The sequence below is a fragment of the Python bivittatus genome, unplaced genomic scaffold, assembly GCF_059951505.1.
Source record: "Python bivittatus isolate LINGU-HERP-01145 unplaced genomic scaffold, Pbiv_v1 ctg000480_np1212, whole genome shotgun sequence".
Lineage (NCBI taxonomy): Eukaryota > Metazoa > Chordata > Lepidosauria > Squamata > Pythonidae > Python > Python bivittatus.
In genome coordinates, this window is record NW_028277075.1 from 28,193,765 (window position 1) to 28,216,684 (window position 22,920).

Consider the following 22,920-nt stretch of genomic DNA (forward strand, 5'->3'; position numbering starts at 1 on the left):
TGTGGGAGGGATGGTGGAATCCTTGCTTACAGTAATTTCCTTTCACATCAGCCTCAAAGGCAATACTGAAAAATAATCTGTATATAGTTTTTCATACTTACAAGTTTTAATAAGCCTCTTTGGGTTTTGACAAGCTAAGAAAGAAGTTGTATGTGCCCTCCTTTGCATGGTTGCTGTGGAAACCATTTAGTCTCTGACAAGCATGAAATGTTAAGCAGTGGTTTTCAGCACAGAGATCTCAAAAATCTGGGCATTTTCTTCAATATTATTCATTAGAAGCTTTAAGATTGTTTAGACATTAGTACTTCTGTAGAATCCAAGAAATGTCCTGAGCAGACTTAGTTGATATATGTAACCACCCCAAAATTTGGAAAACCATTTATGAAATTAGGCACAGATACAGTAGAAAAGTTCTATACCAGCATGCCAGTCCCAAGTGCTCTGATCAGAAAAAAGGATGAACTGATCAATTAAATGAAATGTGGAAATTAACATTTCATTAGCACTAGTACCTGTCATACATGGAATCAGTTTTCCATAGAAGAATGTGTGCTGTACAATTGTAGCCATGAATGTACTAAAATTACATCTTTCCTAACTAAAATTGTGAAAAAAACTAAAAAGGTCAAAGGTCAAACATGGGACTACTAGTAAAATTACTATTCATGAGGTGAATTCAACCATCGTCAGAGGTATTGCATTATTCTTGCTTCTACAGATCCGATTTCTAGGAGATACTGATTAGATTTTATCATGTAAAATATTCTTTAAAACTGAAATATTACAGTTCATTCCTATTCTCTCTGGTATAGAACCATTAGAATTCAGCAAATTTCAGATTTAGGTTTTATTCAAATGTGCACTATCAACTTTATTACTTGTATTCCTCTTGTCAGTAAAACTGACTTAATAACTAAATAAGCATAATCAGCAATCAATAGAGAAACTGATTTTTCTGCAGAGTTCAATACAAAATGCAGTACTGTGAACTGAGTCCTGAAAATGAATTGGAAATCAGTGTAATTCTTCCATGAAGTTAAATGTTTAATCTGTGGCAAGATCTAGTTAACATCTCAGTCAGCATTTTCTGAACTAAACAATTAATTACAAGAAATATCAGTTGAACTGATAAGGGCAAGAGGAACAGAATGTTATTCAATAATCTATATCATGCTTTTTAATAATCTAATAGACCCAACAAGCCATAAAAGGATTCAATTTCATACTGTTGAGAACAGAAATTTATCTATGAATTTAGCTATATCTCATATGAACTACAGCACTACTAGCTTACCTTTGAATCTATTTCTCAGCACAAGTCCATTTTATAATTCTGTAACACATACCTTAAAGTTTTTCTGAGACTCAGGTGTTGGGCTGTCCAGATCTATTAGCTTCTTCAACTCTTCTTCAATATTTGACTTAGATGCTCGCTTTGGTGAGGCTCGAAGATCTCTGGCTGATGCACGCAACCTAGGATGTGCCATTTCATTACCATCACTCTGATGTCGCCTTAAAAGAAAAGAAAGGCATCTTTACAAAACAGAGAAGTAATGCTTCTAACATGTCTGTTTATTTAAAGAAAGTTTAAATAGATAGTGAATATTTGGATATTTGAAGTTATCTAGTATTAATAATTATTAATAATAATATTTAGTATTAATAAATAAATAAGGATAAATATTTACAAGAAGAAAACTATCAGTTATATTTGTCTTTCTGTGCCTCAATAATAAGCTAATAATAATAACAGCAACCCTAGCCGCATCACCATCAGAAGGCTTTCACAATACCTTCAACACATAAAGACACTGAAATGTATGATGCCTCCAAGACTTCATGTGGTTCTCAAGTCCCCTTTCTGTGGCTGTTGGAGTCCCTGTAGCCACGACTGTGGAAAACCATGGGCAGTTTCCTGCCATTTTAAGATGGGGAACATTTAAAAAGTCCTTAAAAAGGCATATATTATGACTGCAATTGGGACTGGGATTGCTGTCGCTAAGTGATGTAAAGCATGACGTCACGTGATGGCATCGCTTAGCGATGGCAATCCAGGCAGTGCAGATTGTCGCTGTAACCTAAGACATGCAGGTCGTTAAGTGGGAATTGGAGAGAGTCCCAGGCAAGGAGGGTGGGGGTGCTGCAGGGGAGTGGGGGAGACCCTGGGAGGCCCGGCACAGACCACACACGAGTTGGGGGAGGGGATGCTTGGCGCGGCGTGAGCTCAGAAAGGCTGGGGAATGAGGGTACTGGGTGCATGTGATCGCAGGGAGGCTGTGGAAAGAGTGTGCAGGGTGCGTGCAATTGCAGGGAGGCAGAGGAAAGTGTGTGGTATGTGCGTGCAATCGCAGGGAGGCCATGGAAAGAGGGCATGGGGTGTGTGTGAGTGAAGAGGGGGAAGGAGGGTGCAGTGTGTGCAAGCAAAGAAAGGCTGGGAAGGGAGACTTACCCCAGTTACTTGCAGCCTTCCTTGCCGGCTTTCCCTTGACTTTGCTTAGGGGAAGCCGACAGGGAAGGGCGCAAATGGCGATCACGTGACCACGGGATGCTTCAACTGGTTGTAAGTGCAAGCTGGTTGCCAGGTACCCGAATTTTGTTCACGTGATCGCGGGGGCATTGCAACAGCCAGAACTTCGAGGACCGGTTGTAAGTCCCTTTGTTCAGCACCATTGTAACTCTGAACAGTTGCTGAACGAATGGTCGTAACTCGAGGACTACTTGTATCACAGAAAAAAAGAAAGAGGTCTCCTCAAACTTCCCTCAAAACATACTCTTACCTATATATGGTCCCTTTTACCCTGCAGTCCTTGTCTTCCCACTGCTAGGGTGAAAGTGTATGGTACACACACATACAAAAGACCACTCTGTCAGAAATTTTCTTGCTACCCATTTCATATTGCTCATCTTAGGGTGTTCTTTTTTTGTTCTGTTCTTGCCCTAGAACTAAGTAATTATTCCAACCACATACTTCCTGGAAATCATGGTTTAGGCACTATCTGTACTGTTCTGGCAAACCTAGAACTAAGGATGTGCAAAATAGTTCTCTGCACATACTATTCCATGTATGCAAGAGCTGGTTTGGGATGGTCCATGCTCAAATCAAATTACATATGTTTTGGAAGTTTTGGTCTGTGCACAGAATGAAATGTGCAGATGTAACACATATGTGTCTGATCTAGACAAGTTATTTTTTGAGGGGGTGGGGGAGCCAAAAGCATCAGCAGCTGAGGGGAGGCAGGGAAGGGAAGATGCTAGAAACAGACTGCAGGAGACACGTAGGCCAGTGCAGGGGTTGGCAGTGGTGGTGTCTGAGGGGAGGAGGGAAAATGCCTGGAAAACTGGAGGGAGGGTTTTGCTGGAATGCAGCGCCCTTGCCACTACTGTGAGGAGGAAAGAACAGAGGAAGTGATGTTAACCAGCCTTATCCTATTTGCCTGCCTGGATTTTGTTTCGTCCAAAATCAGAAGCTGTCAAAGTAGATGGGTTTCAGTTCTGCCAAATGGTGGCTGATCTGAAATAGTTTGGCAGAACCTCCAGAACACAATTATTTCCCCCCCCCCCCAGGTTCAAAGACAAAGCATTTTCATGGTCACCCCTACCTAGATCCTAAATTATTCCTTTCATCTTACTATATTTTTGATACATGACCCACAATTAACTCTGTTTGACTAATATACATTTATATTATACATTTATATAAAGCTCTGTGACTCTTCAATAATAAACTTGGCTCTCAACATAATTGCATTATTGTGACATAAGACAAATTCTCTGTATAAAAACTAAAAGGGTAAGTGGGAAAATCCTAATATAACACATTAACTAATTTGAATATTTTTAAAGTTACTTGTCAGACATCAATGCTTTGATCTATTTTGCTAGTTTCACCCTTTGTATTTCAGCAAAGGATTATTAGCATTAACTGGGATAGTTCTACTTTATGTTAACAAAAGAGCTTTACATATCCACTCACTATTTCTGACAGGGACCAAGTCAAAGATTCTCTCCCTATAGTTTCAATTGTGTTGTGGTTTGGGGGAAAAAGCAGCGAAATTCCTCCCCACTTTTAATTTCTCTACAACCTAGTACACGTAAGATGATTTCTACATCTGTTCCAAGGTCTCTGAATAGAAAGAATGAATGGTGGCAACATACCTTTTCTTCCTGGCAATCCAAACCAGGATTTGTAGATCCCAACGAATAATGTCTTAAAATACTTCTAATTTTACCTTGTTTAGAAAAAAAACTTACTCTTCTGTGGAAAAGTATTCCTCTCAAGATCATCTGAGATTTTACCTTTTGAAATATGATTTTAAAATTGGCAGGGGGTGGGTGGGGGAAGGGAATAATATACATTGACTGGGGTGTTTAGTATTTAAATTAAATTTAATTAAATTTAATTAAAAAATGTTTGCCATAAGGAAATGAGTAACTTAAGAGAAGGAACATTTCCTAAGTACACTGAATTAATTTAACAGTTTTAATTCAACAATTTGAGTTGCACTTCAATGAAAAGCAGACAATAAATCTCTTGGGAGGTATTCTTCTAAAAGCCCTTCAATTGGTTTAAATCGCCACTCTTTTTAAACCTCTTAAAAGTTTTCCATGAGCAAAATACAAAGAGGCCTTTTCATGTTAATATTAACACCCACTAAAATAGAACCAAAATGCTCTTACTTTCTTGAATCCATAAACCCCACAGAGTTTATTGTCCCTTCAGGTTTTTTCCATCCAATCAGGTACTTGCTAGTAGCACCCTGACGTGGGTAGAAAGTTCTAGGACCGGAAGAGGAGGAAGAGGAGAAAGAAGGTGCTAGCTGTGGGGAAGTGGCAGAATGAAGCTCTTCTTTAGGTGAACTTCTGGCACTGGTGAAAACAATGGAGCTGGCAGAGTGCCGGGAACCCATGGTACTGGGAAAGAAGCATAAGAAAGACAAAACTGACTTAATTGTACCAATTTACATTACATGGAATTAATTTCAAAATTGCCCTCTGTAACACAGAATACAATCGTTACATGCTTACTACAATATAATCTAAGGATTTCCTTCCATAACCATAAAGTAAAGGATCCACCCTATTAAAACAGAAGAATAAAAACTGACCTTAACTATCACAGACACATCTACTTCTAATCTATTCTTAGAGCAATCTTAATAAGAGAAGCACATTATTATCCTCTAACAATACTAGGTGGAAACTATTTATGTGCAAGACTGACAAAACATGCTATATCTTTCCATACACACACACACACACACACACACACACAAACACACAACTAAATTAATATAGAAACGATTCTCAGCAAAAGAATGATACAGGTAGTCCTTGTTTAGCAACTGCCTCATTTAGCAATGGTTCACAGTTATGACGGTGATGAACAAGTAACTTTGCAATCAGTCCTCACATTCATGTCCTTTACAGGTCTGTAAAGCAAAGGAAAACTGAAGTAAAATCACAAGCAGTTGCGGTTTCACTTAGTGGCTGCTTTGCTTAACAACATAGTTGCTGGTCCCAATTGTGGTCACTAAATGAGGACTACTTGTAATGTAGGGAGAATGTCAATTTCATATGAGAAGAAGTCCAAACCCTGCAACAGGACTTTCTACTTGCTTTTCTAGTTTGCAGCTGTTATGCACCTTGCAAAACTAACCAAACCAAACCCAAAGGAGGTTTTGAGGGAGAATGAAAGAATTACAGGAAGGGAGAAGAATTGCTCACTTTCACTTATGGAAGATATTTTATGAAAAGACAGATTTCATCCTCTGTTTTGATAAAAGCCAATATTTTAAGAGAAACACTAATTATGTTATTGGCAATGATATAACAGATGAGACATTTCTCTTTTGAATAGATAGCTTCTAACAGAGCAGTCAGGTCCAATTGTTGAATTATTGAAGCTTCCTCCAACATTTATGAAAGTTCTTTGTTTCTTCTAATAATATAATAGGACTCTAACAAAGCAGGGATCAGTGTAAACTAACACTAAGAGATTTTGTATGCCCATTTTATCATGTTGTTCAGCTCTACACATTGAATTTAACAGGCAAGAAACTCATAACATGCCAAGAAACTATAATAAGGTAAAGAAACTACATGATGTATTGTCGAAGGCTTTCACGGCCAGCATATGATGGCTGGTGTGGGTCTTCCGGGCTGTGTGGCCGTGTTCTTGAAGTTTTGTTTCCTAACATTTCGCCAGCACCTGTGACCGGCATCTTCAGAGTGCAGGAGCACAGACAGGAGCAGTTCTCTCTGTGCCCAGAGTGATGTGACCCTTTTGTGGGTATTTATAGAGATCTGAGGGGGGAGGAAGGGGGGGATTGGGGGTGTGTGTGGGGGGGGATGGGGGGTTGAGTTACTGAGTGGCTGCTTGTTTTGGTGTCAGCATCTGTGTGTATCTTCCTGGGGATTAGGCAGGGTTTTTTCTTCTATTGAATTGTTAACGAGGGGCTGCTGGGGGTGATTAGCAAGTTCATTGTGTGAACTGTTCACATGTCCTGGTGGTTGAGCTGAGTTCGTTGACCTTTTGCAGGCTGTATTTTTCAGGATTGGTAGCCAGGTTTTGTTGATTTTTAGACTCTCCTCTTTTTTATTGAAACTGCGAAACCCAATTCCTAAACTCTGAACTTAACCACCTTAATTGGGTCCTACAAGCGAATGGCTACTCCAAAAATGAAATAAAAAGAGCCATCAAACCAAGAAAGCAACATGCGACTGAAGAAGAAAAACAGCCACCCACCAACAAAGTATTTCTGCCCTATATCAAAGGGGTCACAGACCGCATGGGAAAACTGATGGAAAAACACAATTTCCAAACAATCTTCAGACCCACCAGAAAAGTACAAGAAGTGCTAAAATCAGCAAAAGACAAAAGGGATCCCCTCATCGCCGCAGGAGTATACTGCATACCATGCAGTTGCGAGCAAGTATACATCGGGACCACAAAACGCAGCATCCATACCAGGATAAAAGAACACGAAAGACACTGCAGACAACAGCAACTAGAAAAATCTGCAGTAGCTGAACATGCTGTCAAGCACACTGGACACAAAATCCTATTTGAAAACACAGAGATACTGGACAACACCAACAGCCACCATACCAGGCTATACCGGGAAGCCATTGAGATTCACAAACACCAGCACAGTTTCAATAAAAAAGAGGAGAGTCTAAAAATCAACAAAACCTGGCTACCAATCCTGAAAAATACAGCCTGCAAAAGGTCAACGAACTCAGCTCAACCACCAGGACATGTGAACAGTTCACACAATGAACTTGCTAATCACCCCCAGCAACCCCCTCGTTAACAATTCAATAGAAGAAAAAACCCTGCCTAACCCCCAGGAAGATACACACAGATGCTGACACCAAAACAAGCAGCCACTCAGTAACTCACCCTCCACACACACCCCCAATCCCCCCCCCCCTCAGATCTCTATAAATACCCACAAAAGGGTCACATCACTCTGGGCACAGAGAGAACTGTTCCTGTCTGTGCTCCTGCACTCTGAAGATGCCGGTCACAGGTGCTGGCGAAATGTTAGGAAACAAAACTTCAAGAACACGGCCACACAGCCCGGAAGACCCATACCAGCCAAACTACATGATGTTTAGTAAATTGTATTAATCCTTCACAAATTCCAGGACAAAACTGATTCTGGAAATATGCCACAACTTTTAAGAATTCATCTTCCGCTTCTCTACAAACTGGAATTGTTTACACTAGTAAAAGACATATTATCATCTAGCTGCCTCATGGAGATAACCTCAGGACTAGTAGAGTTGAACCGACATGCAGGTTTCAAATACCTTCTAAAGATAAGTACCAGTGAATTACAGCATTGTCGCATTACTCACAATAAATTACTTATTTTCATGTCATGAACTTTGGAATATTGAGATCAACTTAAGTTATTTTCAAAGATGATCTAAGATGCTTTAACAAGGCATCCCTATGTACATTTTGCAAGAATGATCAAATCCAGTATTTTGTTTTCACAATGGACAAACTGATGTTCCTGGAGACCTCACAAGCAGAACATAATGCATTAGTACCTTTTTATGGAGTTGCGTACTTTTTACTTTTTGCATCCTGATTGTTTGCTTTTATTGAGTTTTTAATGTAAGCCTTCTTGGGTCTTTTTGATTTGGCAGTCATACAATTCAAACAAACAAACAAATTCATTTTAGCTTCCAGCTCCAACATAGTACAAGCCCAGATAAGTTGACAATTTTATAGTGCAGCAGGGAATTAGGACTTTCAGGCTGACCCAGCAACTTTGACAGCTATAACTGTCACCTGCCTATAACTTACTGAACATCTTATTTAAACTTAATGGAGGGATAGAGATGCTACAGTTTGAACAGAGGAAGAATAAAATTTGGAAATTTTGTACAACTAGTATGTTTTATATTTTAAAATCCTCACCACTGCAGTTATCAGCATATATGTTCTTTTAAAATACTGATTTTAACATAAAGTGAATTACTGCCCTACATTAGCAAAGTTCTCAAAGTTGCAAAGTCAGAAATAGTAATTTTGTCACAAGGATTTGGGAAGCAAAGTCCAGCTAAAAGTAGCATACAAAGTAATTTTTTTCAATGCCATCACTGATTTGCAGGTGCAAAGTTTTATAAGAGCTAGCAATACACCAAATTGGACAACTAGATTATCACTCACATTTTGGCATTACAATGAATACTATTACTTCTTTATTTTTTGATCACTTTCTTCTTGTGAAAGTGATCAAAAACAAAACCGTAGCTTCATTTCTTTTACCAGAGGACCAAAGGGATCTGGATGCCTTCTATTCTAAACTATTCCAGAAAAGATTTAATTTTAAGTTAATTAATTTTAATTTGAAATCAGCAACACAATTAATTCAGAATAGTTTAGACTCAAAAGAGAGTCTTTATTCATGATATTATGTGCTGTCAATTAATGTACACATTAACTACTACTACTGTCTTCTACAATCTAAAGTACAGGTAGTCCTCGACTTATGACTACAATTGGGACTGGAATTTCCGTTGCTAAGTGATGCAGTCGTAAAGTGTGACATCATGTGACTGCATTGTTTAGTGATGGCACTCCTGGCACTCCCCGTTGCCATCATTAAGTGAATTCCACCAGTTGTTACTCAAGGACCCACCCCAATCCAAGCCATTCCGGGCTTGGTCTGTGAGACTAGGCTGAAGCTGCCATAACTAAAGATGAAACAGGCACATAAGCAGAGAGGACAAAAGCCAGGAAACTTGTCTATGAGATCCCTTCAGGGAGGTAGATAAGAAGGAAGCAAGTTGTTAAGGAAACAAAGGACCTGAACCAGACAAAAGAAGTTGGGCCTGAGCACATGGAAACCCTCACCCCAATCCCATCAACTTGTAAATCAACCAAGCAAGGACTTTTGGGGATAAAAGGGGTCCCAAAGCCTGCCCATTTGGAGTCATCTGAGCTGAGTCATCTGAGTCACCTTTGGATCCAGACTTGGCGGCTTCCATCCCTCTAGCTAGTGCCTGGCAGCCTAGTTGGGAAGGACATGGGTAAGTATGAATGAGTGCGTGTGTGTGTGTATGAGAAAGAGCAAATGTACCTTGCAACCCATAAAGTTTTGCTGTTACTTTAAATTCACTGGGTCTCCGTGTATTACAAAGAACCTCTTGTGCCTCAGTGTTCGGTTGGAAGTGATTTATGTGTATCCCTAGTTATTTCCCGGCTGTTGACCAGGGCTGTGTGTCTGTCTTCTCCAGCCGCACCTATCTGGAAAACCCAGGTAGAAAGCAAGGGGGGTTGACAAGATCCGCGTGCCTCAATAGGCTGTGAGTGTGTGAGTGAGTGACCATAAGCCAAACCTGGGAGCAGTGTGTGTAACAGGTCCCTCCCAGCCTCGACCCTTGATTCTTCCAAGGTAAGGGACTGTCCCCACAACTCCCTATTCCCCCCATCTCTGCCCTTTTGGCTGCCCTGCACCCTGCCTTGAGGGGCGGCAAGCAGCCCCAGAACCACTTAGGGGCTTCTTGGCGTGCTGCAGGTCTGGGGCTGCAAGAAGCCCGAGCCGCAGTGCAGCATGAAGCCGCAGCTGCCCCTGGAAGCCTCAGCTGCCCCAGCCTGGCCCAGCAGTGTGGCACAAAGCTGCAGCATCCTGGGAAGCCCCAGCAGCATGGCGCGAAGCCACAGAGTCCTGGAAGCCCCAACAGCATGGTGCAAAGCCGCTGCACCTCGGGAAGCCCAACAGCATGGCACAAAGCCACAGCATCTCGGGAAGCCCCAACAGTGTGGCGTAAAGCCCTAGCCACCCCAGAAGTGCGGTGTGAACCCATAGTCCAGCGCAAAGCCACAGCCCAGTAGCACTATGCAAAGCCCTAGCTGCCCTACCGTTTTTGATAAAAGGTAGAAAACATGCAGGAAATGAAATACAAAATACCTAAGGGATGTGGAAAGGCAAACAAAAATTAAGCAACAGTCAATCAATAATTCACAAGTAATCTGAAAAGTAAATTTTGATTACTTATTGTGTGGTATTCCAAATACAACAATATTATTAAATAATAGTAATTATGTAGCAACTAGTTGATCTCAAAAAGCTAAGCAGCACTTATTTTGTACTTAGGTGGGAGACCACCAAAAATCCCAGAGCTGTAGGCTAGACTTGGGAAATTAAAAATATGAGAAGAAGGCAATGCTAAACCACTTTCATATTAATGCCAAGAGCCATCCATAAAATTTTCAGAATTGATTCAAAGGAGGATTTATTATTATTATATAATGTTACTATTTGTAATTTGGATCCAAAAACTTACAATAGCAAACAAACATTGATTATTTAGAATGTTGTTAATGTACCTCTGTCACTCCAGAGATAATCCAATTTAACTCAAATCTGGAGTGAGATTTTATAAAAAAGCAGCTCCATTTTCCTATTGTCCACCATGGGAAAGATACAAATGTCTGTTGAGAATGTGCAAAATATCCTGACCTTTAAACACATGTTCCAAATATGTTGAGAGTTTATCCTGATCTCAGATCAAAATTTCTGAGACAAAACGGAGCTGTTCTGCGGATTATTTATTTGAGGTGTTCCAAGAATCTCAAGATTTGTGACTGGCTTAGTTTTTAATTTTTTCCCCCAGCACAGCTAGAGAAATCAGAAGACCACAGATTAAAAAAAAAAAAGTAAATCACAGAAAATGCCCATGTTAAAAAAAAGGAGAGAAAGGGAGTATTGGATTCAGATAGCTATTGATTATATTTGGGTGATTAAGAAAGTTCTTTAACTTTGTTTGCTTGAACTCATTGTTGTCCAACTTCTTTCCTGAATCATTGTCTATGTTAAGCAATGTTAGCTGGCTAACCTAGCCTAGTGACATAATTCTCTTACAGGAATGACTACTGAGTGAATCCCTTGTAAACTTCCTCAACATACAGCAGTTAACTCCACCATATTCAGGAAAAAGCATAATTCCTGATGAACGTCAATTCCTTTTGCACAAATTTATCTCAGTTTATCTGTCTGAAATTTGCTTGGATATCTCCCACTTGAAAATTTCTTCACATTTCCCCTCTGGCATGGCTGCCACAAAACCACTCTTTATAGTACTACATATTCCAAAGAATTAGCCTGGGAACATGTTGTGCAGAGGCCTGCAGTCAGAAGAGAGTTCCGATCAGTATACTTCTTCCCTGATAAATCTGTCCTAAATTACTTTGTTTTGCATCATGTTCCACTCTTCATATGAATCCAAGGCACATACCTTAGTGAAATAGTTCACTGACAAATAAGAGACAACTAAACTTGAATTACAAAATTCATGATCTGTGCTTTTTATGAAACAAATAAGAGAAATATTTTTCAGGTACGGCCCCTTTACTAGCCCAAATCTAATTCAGCATAAACATTAGCATTCAACAGGTTTCATTCATTCAGGTAAAAAGATGGGTCTCTCTAACTTGAGGATCAGGGGAACCCGAGGGAAATTTGTGCGGTAAAGTGAGAGGAATATATGACCTTCTAGCCTAAATCCCAGTTAATTAAACTATGGTTCAAGGATCAGGAGTTGCCATGTTATCATGCCCTGGCCTTACTCAAATGTAACATTTAGTATATGCATTTATTACTATTATTTAAATTTATTATAGCCACCCATTCAAAAAGTGGAGTATACGAATTTCATGCAATGATGTAGACATTCCATTCTTTAAGAACTCCTATGACAGATGGAGTAGAGTCTCCATCCACTAAAAGAAAGATCAAACATACTTGCATTTTCAAACTCTCTGCACAGTATCTCTTCTTCAAACTGCTAAGCTAAGAAACATGTATTGTTATTTTCAAAACACCCACTTCTTATAGCTGCTAGAAATATCTAGAAAGAGACTTCAAATATATAATTTTAAAAAAGATTACCTTGCATGGGAAACAGCATCACTAAGACTAAAAGCACTGTTCTCTCTTGTTAAAGGATTGGAGGCTGGTTGACTTTTGGTATGGATGTCCAAGCTCAATGAAGATTCTGTTTTTCTGTCCATCATGTGGCTCTCTTTTTCTAAAGTCCGATCTGCAATGGAGACCACTTCACTGGAACTGTGCCAGAGTGATGCCACTTTTTCTTTTATAAGTCCTGATCGGGGAGATGTTGCTGAGTTGCCCAGAGAGGCTGAACTACTATGGCTGGGACCGTACGAAGTGGTATCGATGCCACTATCGGCAGAAGTGCCTTGAAGGTAGTTGTAACTATTCAGCTCTGATTCAGTCCTATCTCCACTGTCATACCACTTCTCATCACTATGGACACTGGAAGCATTGCTGGACAGTGTATTACTGCTCGAGTGGCTGGAGTAGTGGCTGTCGGACTACACACAGACACACATACAAGATTCTGAATTAAATTCAACGTTGTGGAATGAAATAACATAAAATGGGAGGAACTACTCATTACTGAAATTATACAGTAATGGAAAGTACTCATAACTCTCTACAAACATAAAAAGAGAAACATTCCCCTCAGTATACTACTAGAGAAGTAGCAACCTGTAACATCCCTTGATAGACTCCTTTGAAAGATCTGTAAAGTATTTAATTTAAATTTATCACCAAATTTAATATATTCATTAAATATGTCACTTTTCATAATATGCTTAAAAAGTACAAAATGATTGATTAAATAGAAAAAAGGCCCTTTATACAGCTAAATCTAAGCTAAGTAAAATGAATACATCTAAGAACAGATCCAGATTTTGAGGTATTAAGCAAACAGAAACAGAAAATTGGCAACATTGCATGGGTATTTTAAGCAAGTTACATGACTGTATCATTTCTTAAACTATGAACTAAAGATCTACTTTGGATCTTTAACATCAGCATAGAGAAACATGTTTCCCTATAGCTTAAGGAGCTGTAATAACTCTAAAGCAGTCTTCTCTACTCTCCGGAAGTCCTGGGATTTCAAGTCACAGAATTCCTGGCCAGTCTGGAAATTTCAGGAATTAACAGTCCCATTACATCTTGAGGTTACCAGGCTGGAGAGAACTGCTTTGAAGCTACTGTTTTTTTTAGCAGTGTGGGATTCCTTTAGCTTATATCCAAATCAACAATATACTACTACAGATAGTATGTCAGCTAAAGTAAATGATTAATCCACTAATTATACTGGCAGCAGCTAAGGATTTAACCATATGTAATGGCAAATACAAAATATTTAAGAATACAAGATATATTGAAGGACATATTCAATATATAAAAATGTACATAGTCGTAAAAAAAAACATTAGCAGCTTTTCAAGATTTTAATAGTTTGGGAAGAGTTTTCAGACCTGTTCCTTCTCCTTTAGGAATCTGTCAGTGGTTCATTATCTGTGCATTGTTAAAAGATAATGTGACTAGACTTAAAATAAATAAGGGATTTGGGATGCAGCCTGTGTAAGTAGAAATGTTTGAATTTAAATGCCAGGAAAGGAAAAGATAGTAACCATATAGGGGTACAGGTAGTCCTTGCTTAATGACCATTCGTTTAGCGACTGGAGTTATGATGGAGCTGGAAAAAGTGACTTACAACCAGTCCTCGTACTTACAACCGTTGCAGCATCCCCATGGTCACAGGATTACAATTTGGGCGCTTGGCAACTGTCGCGCATTTACGATGGTTGCAGCGTCCCACAGTCACATGATCACCATTTGCAACCTTCCCAGCCAGCTTCAACAAGCAAAGTGAACGGGGAAGCTGGCAGGAGCTAGGAAGTCATGGTCATGTGATGTCTTGCCTAATGACCATAGGTGATTCGCTTAATGACCACAACCAGGAGTTCCAAACTGCTGTCACTAAGCAGGGCAGTCAGATGTTTCACTTAGCGACCACTTCGCTTAGCGATGGAGTTGCCAGTCCCAATTAGGGTTGTTAAGCGAGGACTACATATATTAATAGAGATCTGAAGAGTAATATAAGAATTAATTCCTGTACAAATGTTGTTAAGTCCTGAAAATTTGCTATGATTTGTGTTTTTTTCTGAAAGGAAGTTTTGTAGATCCTCAAACTATCATACTACAGTTCAAAGCAAAATTCTGCCTCTGAATTGGTAGGAGATGCACCGTACATTCAGTTTTATAATAATAAGATCATTATTATAAATAGGCTGCACATCTGTACTCTAAAAGCAACCATAATTTGGGGAAAGTATGAGACACTTTTATCTTTCAAGAGCTTTATTTAAGACACCTTGAATAAAAATCAGAAGGTGAACTTACATGGCCCTGCTTATTTGGAGATAGATGAACTATTGGATCCTGCCTCATCAGTCTTCCTGTTGGACTTTCTCTGAAGGATGGCAACACCTTGGACACTGCAGGGAGATGGCATGTTGCTTCTGTAATACAGCATACAATAATGGCATTTGCATTCAGGAAACTTATACAATCTATTGCCTGGCATTAAAAAAAAAAAACCTGAGAAACTTGTAAGGTCTATAAAGAACCAGAAGCAGAATACGACATCTGTTTTCTAATATTGCTGACTTAAAGCTGAAGAATAATATCTTTGTATCTAATGTTTTTTCAGTCTTGGATTTTTCCCCCCAGCAGAGGCTCGTTTTAATGGAATGGCAAGTGGGATGATTTTCAGCAATTCCTCTTTGCAACCTTTATTACTTTCCACTCTATACATTAACAGATGGGGGAAGCCCAAGAGAGTGAAGAAGGGAGTGGAAAGTTGCCCCAAATGGATTCTTGTCTGAATCTACTGACACAAATCTTTGTTCAATCAAATAAACTTCTGTTAACAAGATATTCTGTTTATAACAGATGAATACAATTTAATAATTATTAGAATACAGTTATTCAGGTTTGTGTGAGCTGGTGCTTCTAAGTGTCTTAAAGCAGAAAACTACTCAAAAAGAGGCTGATAGGTAATATTGTACGCAATCCTTCTTACACCAAAATGCTTATCTTCTTTACCTTTTAATTTTTTAAAAAATGGTATTTCAATATTGTACTTTTTATATCAGAACTTTACAGTAGTTAAGTGCAAACAACAACACATAACATAGGAACTGCAAAGTTATTCTGAAAAGATCACATTTTACCATAAACAATGAAATAATGAAAAAAATGAAAAATAAATACAAAATGAAAAAGCATATGTGATTGAAAGAGTTTGTCCATATGGAAACTGAAGATAAGTATAATCACAGTTTTTTTCCTGGAGAACTAGGAGGGAGATGAGGAATCACCTGATGGATTTAATAGCTCATTGAATCCTTGATATACAACAAAGTATACATTTTGAAAGTGAAAATTATATTTTATTTTCAAAATTCTTCTTGGTCCCTAAGTGGTGACTAAATATTTCACTCTGTCTTAAATCCTCCTCATGAATATAGTAGCTGTCTTCTATAAGCACAAACATAATAGGAAGATCTGAGCAGTTTCAGCTTCTTTCATTACGCCATTTTCTATCATTCAGCTAGCCTAGGACAATGGATTACTTCCCACGTGTTCAATATTATTGTCAAACAGGATAGGACAGGAAAAAATGTTTCTGTTTATCTGAGAAAACTGCAATATCTTTTTGCTTTTCAAGGTAACATTATATAGAAGATTTGCTTTTCAAGGTAACGTTATTTCAGAAGATTTCTTTTCCTATTATTTGGTCTTCCAAGTAGTTAAGAGAATCCTACCAGGAAAGTGAGCTTGACCTGTTCCAATCTCTACTCTGCAGATATGTTTGTCTCCAAACTCCTTTGATTTTTTTAAATATCCAGCTTCCAGTGTAAGTTATGGCTGACTGAAGACGTCTCTGCGAACAAGTGGAGATAACTACCGCTGTGTAGAACGAAAGACTGGTGAGTAGACAGGTCCTTCGAATGTCTCCGGAGAAGGAGAGATTGGGAGATCGCCCAGAAGTGCTCTGAATGGCAGCTCCTCATGAGGAGACCATAAAACAGCAGTCTCCCGTGGGTCTGAGCAGAGCCTTTCCTAACAGCAGAGCCTTTCATAAAGATACAAAGCCAGCCAAACTCACTTTCTAATCACTTTTGGAAATGTTCAATGTAACCACTTTATGGATATTAGAAACCTTCAAAACGGTGAGCTCAATTTGACACCTGGTGAGTTCTACCTTCTTCTTCGGATTTAAGAAATTTTAAAGAGAATCTCAAGAATTAAAATAATATAAAATTGCAAAAGGCAAAAAAAAAGGGGGGGATTTTGATTTAAGAAAGTTTTAAATGGATTGGGAGATCAAAGAGATTTGGAATGTTGGCTATTTTTGATGTAAAATTTGAAAAACAAGTATATAATTAAATAATATATTCATGGGAAACTACTGAAATGGAACTGAATCCATATTAGGAATTGAGGCTTGATGAAGGCTGCAAATGGACACTAGAGGGAACCAAAGGAACAGGCAGAAAAGAGTTAAAATGGCCAAGCCAGCTATAACTTTTTCTTATATTAAAGAGTTTTTTACATGGGTTTAAATATTAATAACCAATATCTCAGAAAGATTTCAATGGACAAACTTTTAGAAGATGATGAGAAAAATCTTCAAAAACCTTTACTTGACATAGATATTATAGAGTTTGAAGGCATGGAAGATAACAAAATTGAGATTACAAAAATTGGAATACAAAAGGTAATTCAAGAAAAGGATCTGGATATGAAACAGCTATGACAAGAAATCCTGGGTGATGCCTCTTTACAGGATTTACAAAGTAGGCTGGTAAAAGCTTTGAAGACTTCTTTTAAATATTAAAGTGTGATGAAAGATGCCTGTGATGCCATAGGGCGGATTTAAAGGTCAAGACTGTACAGAGTAAAAAGAAGGAATATAATGTTGGACTATTTGGTCAGGGATAATCTATTTGTTTGATATCTCTGGCAACTTCTAATGGACTTTTTGTTGAACTAGGATTGAAAAGGTGAAGATTTCTGGAATGCATATAGATAAAAGTTAGGCTATGGGGAGAAGAGGTTTTTTATTTGTAACTTTAAATGAGGGTGAAAAGTTAGTATATTCGCTTATGCTTGGTGTGGTGAAAGTTGGAAGTCACTTCTTTACTGTCTTTGTTGTCTTTTTTTCTCTTCTACTTTTTTTCTTATTCTTTTTCCTACACTTTCTGAATTTTCTTTTTCTTTTCATTTGTATTAGTTTTTACTATGTTTATCAAAAGCTGTAATAAAATTATTAACCCCCCCCCCAAAAAAAACCTCTTTGGTTTGTTTACTCAAATATCCAACCCAAATATCTTCCTGTCCAATTCCCATCCCCAATACTCTCCTCTCCTCCCCTCCCCTCTTCCATCCTTCACATTTCTGAAACACCTACCCATTGTCTCCCACTCCTCAGCTCACACCTTGTATCTGGGAAGCAAGAACAGGCTGGTGGAAGTGAAGAAGATCAGCCCCTGGCCCAGTGACCTTGTTCATGGCTGAGTTGAGACACAACAGTCTAGAGCAGAACTGCTAAAGCCTTTTGTTGATCCTATGATGAATTGTGCATACGCTGTACATGGTAGTAGCAGGGAGAGATAGTATGTGCATATGCATGTATGTTATGGAGAGGATAAAACTTCTTCTGTCCTCAGCAATTCTACAAATGATTATGTTTGTGAGTGGTGGGATTCCCCATTCATTTGTTTAATCCTCAAAAGGTTATGCAGTTGCCCACCCTAGATTAAGTTTGAGAATTGATGATACAATAGATCTTCTAGAAATACTGTTCTGCTTTTGTTATACTGCCTACCAAGAAGCCATGCTCTTAGCACTAGCATTCTTTGCTAAAGCTAGTCACAATGTACTACTGCCATTGATGTAATAAAAGTATGCTAAAATTGCTATCATTTCAAAAACCTTAGTGGAATTTAAGGTAATTGATTTCAAGCACAGCAGCAGAAGAGGCCTGTATGATGAAAATTCCATACAAGGACTTAACAATAGATATCAGCAGAATGCTGAGGATTTGCATGACTGAGAAAACATTTCCATCAGTTAAGATCTTAACTGATGACATATTTGTTAGTGGGGAAAAATATCTTGGCTAAATACAGATTTGTTTCACTTATATTTTACTGTAGTTTTACATTTGTATATCATTGTCAACAATCAAACAATTATCTGAATATTTCTTGCTATCAGAAAGGAACACAATGAAAAATAAAATAAGCTGATGCTATATTGGAAAAAAAGTGTGAGGGCTAAAACAAACAAACATAAATAAAGCCAAGTATGCCTATAGTACAGCTTTTTGAGAAAAACAAATAAACATAAATAAAGCCAAGTATGCCTATAGTACAGCTTTTTGAGAAAGTGCTCCAAGGATTGGGCTATTATGATGCATCTATTCTGCAAAAACATTTACAGTGGTACCTCGGGTCACGAACTTAATTCGTTCCGCGACTCTGGTCACGACCCGAATTGGTTGCGACCCGAATAAAATTTTTAAGTTTTTTGGTTCAATGCAAATACAGTTAATCCATTCTGACCCCTACGAATTTGGTCGCCAACCGATTTTGGTCGCGACCCGAATCAAATTTTCCCATAAGATTCAATGTAAATACGGTTAATCCGTTCTGAACCATATGTATTTTTTTTTTTAACCACAAAAATATGACACAAAGTACAGTACAGTACACTATGAAGAGAGAGAACGCTAACCTTGCTTGAGGCGTGGAGGACAGGAAGGCGGGTGGGGAGGTGGTTATTGTTTGGAGGGAGAGTCCCCCCCCACAGGAAGTCATGACCATGTGTCACAGCAGGGAAAATGGCCGCGGATCCTATTCATCACCCGATGCGGAGTTCGCAAACGGAAGCAAAATTTTGCGAACGGTGCTGTTCATGACCCGAATTGGTCGTGAACAGAAGCATTTGTGACCCGAGGTACCACTGTATTTCTAATAAATAAGTACCATCCAGTACTGCATAGATGTCACAATAATTCATTCTGATTAACAGAAAAACATATAAGAGCAATGCTTATTGCACAGGAATGGGTTGCCAAAGCCACTTTGGGGTACAATAGAATATATGCAAGAAAGAAATACTCACCCATCTGATCAACAATACTGTCCTCACTTCTCTGCCAACTAGGGGTGGATTTGCCACTGCCACTAGTATCTGTGTTCTGTCTATCAATGGAGGCAGGGGATCTTCTACTCATTCCAAATCTGTATAAAGGAATCTCAATTATTCTATTCTGCCCATGGGAAATATCATTTAAAGATGCTTTGTATTCTTTAGATTACAATCAGTTAAATCATTCCAAAATAAACAGTCAACTGTATCATTCATTTACAAAAATCATATATTCCCCTAAGACTCATAGCTTCAGAATGGTTATTAGCCATTAGCTAGAAGATGAGAGTTAGCTGACAGAAGCAGACTAGAAACAAAGCTGATAGATAGTAAAGAATTTGTTGGTCAGATGATCAGGGATAAAAAAAATTGTCATCAATGACAATTGTCATTGTCCGGTATCTCTTGGTTACCGGAATAGACTTAGGAAAATAAGAATGCTGACAGACTCACAATGGACATGAGAGCAATAGGCCTTCTCTACTGTTCAGCAACAACAACCATTATCTCAAGGCAAATTGCCTTTGATCTGGAGGCAACAGACAACTATTATGACTAGTAGCCATTGAGTCTTATCTTCTATGAATTTGTCTTTCCATGGTTTGAGAATAGAAATTCCTAAGTTTAAATTGTTATGCAAAGAGTTTTTTTGGGGGGGGGGAGTGTCTCTCTTAATTTTCTCATCATTTAGCTTCAGACTCCAATATTGTGAAAGAGGGAAAACACCTCTTTATCCACCTTTTCCACATACCGTATTTTTCCATTAATATGACGCCCCCATGTACAAGACGCCCCCCACTTTTCCAACCCAAAATTAAAAAATCAATATTTTAACACATTTTTATTTAGTAATTAGGTAACATTTACCTGATATACTTGGTGGGAGGAGGTCCAAACCATCTCTCTGCAGCTTTATTTCCATGCTCTTTTGCATAACTGATTACATTCAATCACGAGTGAAACTGCCGATAGCTCGTCTCTCAAACAGACTTCCTCCAATTGGTTTGTTCAGCATCAGCTGATGTCAGTTACATAAGGCTCGTGATTGGAGGAAGTCTGTTTGCAGAGACAGTATGGGCAGTTTCACTCGTGATTGGAGGCTCGTGATTGGAGGAAGCCTGTTTGCAGAGTCAAGCTATTTCACTCGTGATTGGAGGCTAGCAATAGGAGGAAGCCTGTTTGCAAAGACAAAGTATGGGCAGTTTTGCAACCACACGGTTCTCTCCTCGGCTTACTTCCTTGCATAAGACGCCCTTCAATTTTTAGCGTAAAGATTTTAGAAAAAAGTATTGTCTTATAGTTGGAAAAATACGGTAGTTCTATCTTGTTTTTACTAATCATTTCTCCTAATCAAAAAGCCCCAGCATTGTAACCCTTTCTTATGAAGAAATTATTTCAGAAAATCCTTACTATTTTGGCTGGCCTTTAAACCATGGTTTTAAGATGGCTTTTAAGATACTGAATATTCCAAGTACAGTGATACCATTCAGATTCAGTCATAGTAGCTGTTATGTATGCTTGCCTTCACAATTTTGTTAAGAGGCTACCATTCATAATTACAGCCAATAAAACATTTAGTTATCCATTACACTTCTAATCTGCCCAGTAACACAATATGGGAACAACTGCTTTTGGTTTAAACTGGCTTCTTATATTCAACTGCAATCTCTGTGATCTATCAAGAGTATGATAGACACCAAGAATGAAATGCCAGTTACATCTGCAATATTTGATAAAGAAGAAGGGATATGACAAGAAGATGAATAAGTTATAGCATCCTGTTCAAATTAAATGGATGAGTTGGGATCTGGGCAAATAAATGCACTGACAGGATTGTCCTGAACATATCTTTTCTGTCTCACACACACACACACACACAGAGTTAAGCAAAGTTTGAATGTGGAATGTTTTATTCAACTTTTTAGCAAAGAACTAATATTATGGGTTTTCAAGATGCCACTGCAGATGTGGCAATGCAAGAAACTGTTTACATTAAGGTATCAGAATACTACGCTTTAATTTCACATACTTTTCTGTGTATGAGGAATAAAGAAGCCATGACATTAGGAACACTTGTTATAGGATTGAGTAACCTTATCCTTTTTTCTCTTCAGATTCTCAAGCAAAAACAAGCATACACATAAGGCAATAAATACATATGAGGCCTACCCTTCAGGCATAGATTTCTGCCTGTATGTCCCTCCACCAGAGCCAGTTTCACTCGAGGATGACAAATTACTTGGAGAGTTACGACACTGCTGTGATCTTGCTAAGGCAATGGATGACACGGTGACATAGACGTCAGAACCGGGAGATAATCTATTCAATACAAAAAAATCCAAATTCTGCATTATTAAATAATCATCAAAAAGATAACATTTTATGTGAACTGCCACATCAGCAGCATCAATTCATCAAAACAAAAAATGAAACCAGCTGCAGAGCAGTATCCACTTTCTTTTACAGCTCTCCTCCCTATGAAGCAGACTGCGGGGACAGAGGGGAGAAATGTCTGCTTCCAAGGACTGCAGAAATAAACTTGCTGAATTGCTTTTTGTATGCAAGAATGTAAAAATAGACCCTGTTTTAACCAAGTTTCAAATAAACAAGTGATTTATAACACAGTTTTTAAAAATGTGTTTTAATTGCATTATTTTATAAAAGGACATACAGTATTTTAGAGTTTGCTTATTTTATTATAAATCTAAGAAACTTATCAATAGTATTAGATTATATATTTATTATATTGTTAAATAAATATAATGTTAAACATTTGTTAAAAATGCAAGCAATATAGCATATAATAATTAACAGACCTATTTACACTATGAGCATTCCTGAGTACCCCCCAAAAAAACCACTTCCATTTTTTATTTGCACACTCAAAATTTTTTGATAAAAGCAAAGCAAAGCCAAGCCAAGCCAAGCCAAGCCAAGCCAAGCCAAGCCAAGCCAAGCCAAGCCAAGCCAAGCCAAGCCAAGCCAAGCCAAGCCAAGCCAAGCCAAGCCTTTAAAATTTTGCAACACTGAAGAAGTCTGACAAGCAATGGCTAAATCTACAATGTAAACCATCTTTCTCCCCATCCAATAAATATCCAGAAAAAACAAATGCAGCACATATATATTTACATCTAGGTATTTCCTATCTTTGTACTGTTGAGAATACATGAACTTTTGAAGTCAAATCAGTATAATGAGGATGCACATTTTGATCCTCAGAGATACACCATGAAACATGCTTTTTTAAAAACTTACTGCATTTAATTTACAAATGATTCAGTTTTCCTAGGTAAAATAGTTGCTTTCAAGCAACTGAGACACTAGAAATTTGAAAGATGATCCATTTTTTACTTTC

General features: G+C 38.3%; 1 protein-coding gene across 4 annotated transcripts in view; it reads right to left on the reverse strand.

Annotated features, from left to right (window-relative positions):
• Positions 1-22,920, reverse strand: part of SIPA1L1 (signal induced proliferation associated 1 like 1) — a 208,294-nt gene that overhangs the window by 23,985 nt on the left and 161,389 nt on the right. For 3 of the 4 annotated variants that reach the window (XM_088145567.1, XM_088145568.1, XM_088145569.1), the window contains 6 exons: positions 21,735-21,884; positions 19,539-19,657; positions 14,745-14,863; positions 12,411-12,856; positions 4,678-4,911; positions 1,347-1,512 (listed from right to left, as the gene is read on the reverse strand). In XM_088145567.1, the coding sequence (XP_088001693.1) occupies positions 1,347-1,512; positions 4,678-4,911; positions 12,411-12,856; positions 14,745-14,863; positions 19,539-19,657; positions 21,735-21,884 (1,234 nt within the window). The remainder of the gene's footprint in view (positions 1-1,346; positions 1,513-4,677; positions 4,912-12,410; positions 12,857-14,744; positions 14,864-19,538; positions 19,658-21,734; positions 21,885-22,920) is intronic. The other variant, XM_088145570.1, reaches the window with a different exon arrangement.